The sequence below is a fragment of the Rhincodon typus genome, chromosome 23 (genome assembly GCF_021869965.1).
Source record: "Rhincodon typus isolate 14 chromosome 23, sRhiTyp1.1, whole genome shotgun sequence".
NCBI classification, from domain to species: Eukaryota; Metazoa; Chordata; class Chondrichthyes; order Orectolobiformes; family Rhincodontidae; genus Rhincodon; species Rhincodon typus.
Genome location: NC_063354.1, coordinates 39,973,189 through 39,979,344, shown reverse-complemented (window position 1 = coordinate 39,979,344; position 6,156 = coordinate 39,973,189). Strand labels below are relative to the sequence as shown.

The 6,156-nt window shown below is 46.4% G+C and overlaps 1 protein-coding gene across 1 annotated transcript in view; it reads left to right on the top strand.

Annotated features, from left to right (window-relative positions):
* The first annotated feature begins 5,073 nt into the window (after positions 1-5,073).
* Positions 5,074-6,156, top strand: part of LOC109924484 (heparan sulfate glucosamine 3-O-sulfotransferase 3B1-like) — a 141,507-nt gene continuing 140,424 nt past the window's right edge. The window contains exon 1 of the mRNA XM_048610861.1: positions 5,074-5,896. Coding sequence (XP_048466818.1) covers positions 5,376-5,896 — 521 coding nt within the window. The 5' untranslated portion in view covers positions 5,074-5,375. The remainder of the gene's footprint in view (positions 5,897-6,156) is intronic.

Below are 6,156 nucleotides of genomic sequence, written 5' to 3'. Positions count from 1 at the left end.
GTGCAGGTTTTTGCCACAGGCCTTATCCTCATTGGACTACTTAGAGTGCCTTGTTAAGCAACACCCTGCACCCTGGCAAAGTGTAATGGAGAACAAAGAAATGGCAGAGGAACTGAGTAGGTACTTTGCATCAATCTTCATGGTGGAAGACACCAGCAATGTACCAGAACTTCAAGCAATTCAGGGGCAGAAGTGAGTGCCTTGGCCATCGTTAAGGAGAAGGTGCTGAAAAGTCTGAAGGTGGGTAAATCATCCAGACTAGATGGATAACATCCCAGGGTTTGGAAGGAGATAGATGAGGACATTGTGGAGGCATTGGTGATGAGCTTTCAGGAATCACTGAAGTCTGGGAGGGTACAAGAGAACTTGAAAATGGCTAATGTAACACTGCTATTTAAGAAGGGAGGGAGGCAGGAGACATAAAATTATAGGCTGGTTAGATTGGCCTCAGTTGTTGGTAAGATTTTACCATGCATCATTAAGGATGAGATTATGTAGTACTTAGGAGTGCTTGGTAAAATACGGCTGAGTCAGCACAGCTTAGTCAGCGTGAGAGTATGCATGACAAATCTATTAGAATTCTTTGAGAAGGTAATGAGCAAGTTAGACAAAGGAGAGCCAGCGGATGTGATCTATTTGGATTTCCAGAATGTCTTTGACAAGGTGCCACACAGAAGGTTACTGAACAAGAAAAAGGTTCATGGTGTTAGGGGCAAGGTGCTGGCATGGATAAAGGATTGACTGACTGGTAGGATGCAAACAGTAGGGATAAAGAGGTCTTCTACAGTATGGCAGCCAGTGACTAGTGGAGTTCCACAGCGATCAGTGTTGGGACCACAACCATTCCCATCATACATTCACAATCTGGACAAAGGAACTGAGGACCTTGTTGCCAGGTTTGCAGATGACACAAAGATAAGTGGAGGGACAGATAATGTTGAGGAAGTCAGAATGCAGAAGGACTTGGACAGGCTAGAAGAACAGGCAAAGTGGTGGCAGATGAAATACAATCTGGGAAAGTGTGAGATTATACACTTTGGTAGGAAGAATAGACTATTTTCTAAATGGGGAAAGGCTTCAGAAATCTGAAATTAAAGGAACTTACAAGTCCTAATTGAGGATTCTCTTAGGGTTAACCTGCAGGTTCGGTAAGCAGTTAGGAAAGCAAATGCAATGTTTGCATTCATTTCACAAAGACTAGAATACAAGAGCAGAGATGTACTGCTGAGGCTGTATAAGGCTCTAGTTAGACAACATTTGGAATATTGTGAGCAGTTTTGGGCCTTGTACCTAAAGAAAAATGTGCTGGCATTGGAAAGAGGCCCAGAGGAGGTTTACAAGAATGATCCCAGGATGAAGAGCTTGTCATATGAGCAATGGTGAGGACTCTGCGTCTGTACTTGACGGAGTTAAGAAGGATGAAGGGGCGATTTCATTGAAACTTACAGAATACTGGGAGGCCTGAATAGAGTGAATGTGGAGAAAATGTTTCCATTCATAAGGAAGACTACAATCCAAGGGTACAGTCTGACAGTGAAGGGACAACCCTTTAGAGTTGAGATGAGGAGGAATTTCTTCAGTCAGAAGGTGGTGTATCTATGGAATTCATTGCCAAAGAAGGTTGCAGACGCCAAGTCATTGACTATATTTAAGACAGAGATAGATGGGTTCTTGACTAGTAAGGCAATCAAAGATAATTGGGAGAAGGCAGGAGAATGGGATTGAGAAACATATCAGCCATGATTGAATGGTGGAACAGATTTGATGGGCCAAATGGCCTAATTCTGTTCTGATATCTTATGGTCTTATGATCTGCCAATCCCCAGGGTTTCCTCCACCTGTAAGCCTTCAGTTCCATCCTCTGCTCTCTGCCTCATTATGAAATTGTCAGCTCCTGCAAAAGAGAGTTCAGAGTGTGATGAGTTAACTGATTGCAAAGGATAGAGGCTAGCTATTTGAGGACGGGGACTGTGACAAACAGGAGCAAGAGGACAACAGGTTGCAGGTAAAAGAAAGGAAGCCTTGTATTTACAATCACACTTTACACAACCCACGGCCATCTCAAAGTGCTTTACAGCCAGTGACGTATGGTCACTGTTGCAATGTAGGAAAGGCAGCAGCGAGCAAACTCCTATCGGTCAGCAAAAAACAGAAGTCTTTGGAAATCTCAAACAAAACCAGAAAATGCTGGAGAAACTCAGCAGAACTGGCAGCATCTGTGGAGAGAGAAATCGAGTTGGAAGAGCTTAAACTGATGATGATTAAGTGATCAGTTTTTAATGAGGGACAAATATTGGGCAGGATGCTGAGGATAAATCCCTTTCCCTTCTCTGAATTAGTGACAGTGGGATTTTTCACACACTCCCAGACAGGAAGATAGGGCTTCAGTGTAATTTCGTATCTAAGGAATCGTGCATCTGACAGTGCAGCTCTCCCATGGTAATTCACTGGAGGATGAGTTTTAAGTTCTTTTTCGCAGTCAAGCCCTTGAATGACATTTAAGTCCTGGACCTTGTGATTTTGAGGTTAATGAGCTAGCACCATGACACTCAAATGCATGTGAGCTATGTCTGTTGCAATGAAGATTTGAGGAACAGGCCGTGAAAGAGAAATATGTGTAACAACAAAGGTATGTCAGGTAAAGGAATGATGTGTTCAGGTAGTGAGAGAGTGCTTGATGGCTGCTAGCTCTGAGACTATTTATCAGAGGTCATTGAAACAATTCTGACACTGACTTCTTTTTCATTCATTCACAAGATGAGGGCGTCAAGGGCCAGGCCAACATTTATTACCCATCCCTAATTGCCCAGAGGGCAGTTAAGAATCTACATTATTGCTGTGTGTCTGGAGTCACATGTAGGCCAGACCAGATAGAAAACAAAATCAGAAATTGCTGGAAAAAATCAGCAGGTCTGTCAGCATCTGTGGAAAGAAAACAGAATTAACATTTCAGGCCCAGTGAACCTCCTTCAGCTTCTGATTTCCAACAACCTCCATCCTTTTTGAACCAAGTGGGTTTTTCCAGCAATCAACAATAGTTTCATGGCCATCATTAGAACATTAATTCCAAATTCTTTTATTGAACTCAAATTCCTCTATCTGCTGGGGTAGGAATTGAACCTGAGTCCCGAAAACATTAGCTGAGTTTCTGGATTTACAGTCTAGCCCTAAGGCCATTCAGCCATGGCCTCTCTAGTCAAGGTCCAGGGTGTCACAGAACCACTTTCCAACTTGAGATCTGCTTGGGTGAGTCTGCTCCTGCTGTCCTCTGAAGACCACTTCCTCACTGCTGGGATAATGACAAGAAACTCTCTCTTCTTATCTCCCAACTCCACCTGCCATTCACTTTGAATCACTGCCCTAACTCACATTACACTTTCCCTCTGAACACTTGCTGCTATTGTGAATCCAGATGGCGCCCTTGTCAATAGTCCTCCTTTAAGTATCTTCCAGGCTGGGGTCTAATGAAAGGTTACCGAACTGAAATGTTAACTTCTTTCTCAGGGATGCTGCCACGCCTGCATTGTTTGTAAATGCATATTTCGGATTTCCAGCAGCTGAAGTATTTTGCTTTTGTAACAACCATCCCAGCTGTTTCTGTTTGCATCCACTTCTGATCCATTGGTGTCAATAAAACAATCCTCTGTCATCTTGCTTTAACACAGGGAAGAAAGATTTATCTTCTGGATTTCAGTGAAGAATAATTCTTTGAAATTTGCATCCTGGGTATATAGGGTGGTTAAGAAGGCATTTAGCACACTTGCCTTCATTGCTCAGACCATGGAGTATACGAGTTCAGATGTTATATTGAGGTTGTAAGGAACATTGGTGAGGCCTGTTCTGGAGTACTGTGCGCAGTTTTTGGTCCCCTTGCTATGGGAAGGATATAATTAAATTGAAGAGAGTTCAGAAAAGATTTACCAGGATGTTGCTGGGACTGAAGGGTTTGATTTATAAGGAGAGGCTGGATAGACTGGGACTTCTTTCACTGGAGTCTAGAAGGTTGCGGGGTGACCTTACAGAGATTTGTAAAATCATGACGGGTATAGATAAAGTGAATAGAAAGTGTATTTTCCCTTGGGTGGGTGAGTTCAAAAGTAGGGTTCTTTTGTTCTTAAGGTGAGAAGAGAAAGTTGTAAAATGGACTCGAGGGGCACTATTTTCAGAGGGTGGCACATGTGTGGAATGAGCTGCCAGAGGAAGTGGAGGAGGCTGGTACAAGACATTTAAAAGGCATCTGGATGGGTAAATGAATAGGAAGGGTATAGAGGGATATGGGCCAAATGCTGGCAAATGGGACTAAGATTAATTTAGGATATCTGGTCCGCATGGATGAGTTGTACCGAGGGATCTGTTTTCTCGATAACTCTATGACACTGGGATAAGTACTTGAGTAGGAAAGATTTGGAGGGATAGGGGTCAAACAGGCAAGTGGGAGTTTGGGAACATGGTCCACATGGACTAGTTGGACTGAAGAGTTTCTTTCCAGGCTGTATGAGTCTATAACTGTATAACTATACCGTTACGTTACGCAGATCATTTAATGAGAATCCAGTCAGATAGTGGTGGTGACAGAGTGTTTTGAAAATGCTGGGAGACAGCCAATCGGCTTGCAGGAATATTATTTTTGAAAAAAAAGTCATGTCACGACATCTCCCTTGTGGCAGGTGGGACTTGAAAGCAGAAGTAGGGACACTAGCAATTGCTACAAAAGGCTTACAGAGCAGCGATATATGAGGGGTTGGCCACGATTTGAACCCAGGGCCTCTCACGTACAAAGATACATCAGCGAAACAGCAGCAAACTAAAACACAGCTCAATTCTCCAACCTAAACATGCAATGAACCGGACACGGCGCAATCCCCGCCCTCTCTGGGAGGTGGTGTCTAATTGAAATGCCGACGCCTCTAATCCGGCCTGACCCAATGGAAATGGGCTCGCCTGGCTGGGTCGGGACGCAGTGTGTGTGTAACTCTGAATGAATGAATGAAAAGTTGCCGGGTGCCAGTTCTCCGACAAGAGGAGGGGGGTGGGGAAGGGAGCTGGCATAATGCGGGGCTGGAGGAGGTGTAAGAGAGAGGGAAATTAAACTCAGCATCACAGAGAGAGAGAGAGAAGGGAGAGCGATTAAACTGCATCGCAGAGAAGGCAGAGAGATTAAACTCAGCATCGCGGAGACAGAGAGAGGGAGCACTTAAATTCTGCTCCAATTCCAACAGAGACCGGGAAGGGGGTTTTATATAAAATACAAACCCCACAACAGTCAGGAAACTGCAAACAGAGTGCGGCTGGAAGAGTTGGCAGAGCAGCGGAGATGGAATGATGGTGTCCTGTGCTGGCAGCAGTGGAGATGAAGGGGCACTGATGCCATTGGGATGTCTGTGTTTGGCTCCGAGGGATGGGGTGTAGGAGCGGGCAGCGTCTCAGGCAGGTTCCTGCACAGACTGCTCGCCATGTGCTCCGTGCTCAGCTTCTCCCTGCTCTGCCTGTCGCTGCTAGCCGCCCGCTGCCACTCTCTGCCGCCAGAGGCCAGGAGCCAGGAGGCGGTCTGCACTCACCAACAGCCGGCGCAAAGCACCCCCAGCCCGGACAGTACTCCCCGGCCCGGCGGCCAGGAGCTCTGGGCTGGCCAGGACAGCGCGGAGCCACAACAAGGCAGCGGAGCCCCGGAGGTGACCGCGATGTCTCCTCTCATCCCGGCTAACGGAACAGTCAAGGCGGGCAGCCGCTGGTGGGGCGCTCTCCGGCGGCTGCCTGAAGCTCTCATCATCGGAGTGAAGAAGGGAGGGACCCGGGCTCTGCTCGAGTTCATGCGGCTACACCCGAGTGTCCGGGCGCTGGGGGCTGAGCCACACTTCTTCGATAGACACTACGGCAAAGGGCTTCAGTGGTACAGGTAAGGAAATGGACTGGCCCCGTTATCACACAGACTCTCACAGCTCACCGACTCACACACAGACACACACCATCACACACTCTCACAGACACACCAACTCTCACACACACACACCATCGCACACTCTCACAGACACACCAACTCACACACACACACACCATCACACACTCTCACAGACACACCAACTCACACACACACACACACACCATCACACACACACACACTCTCACACAGACACACTCTCACAGACACACCAACTC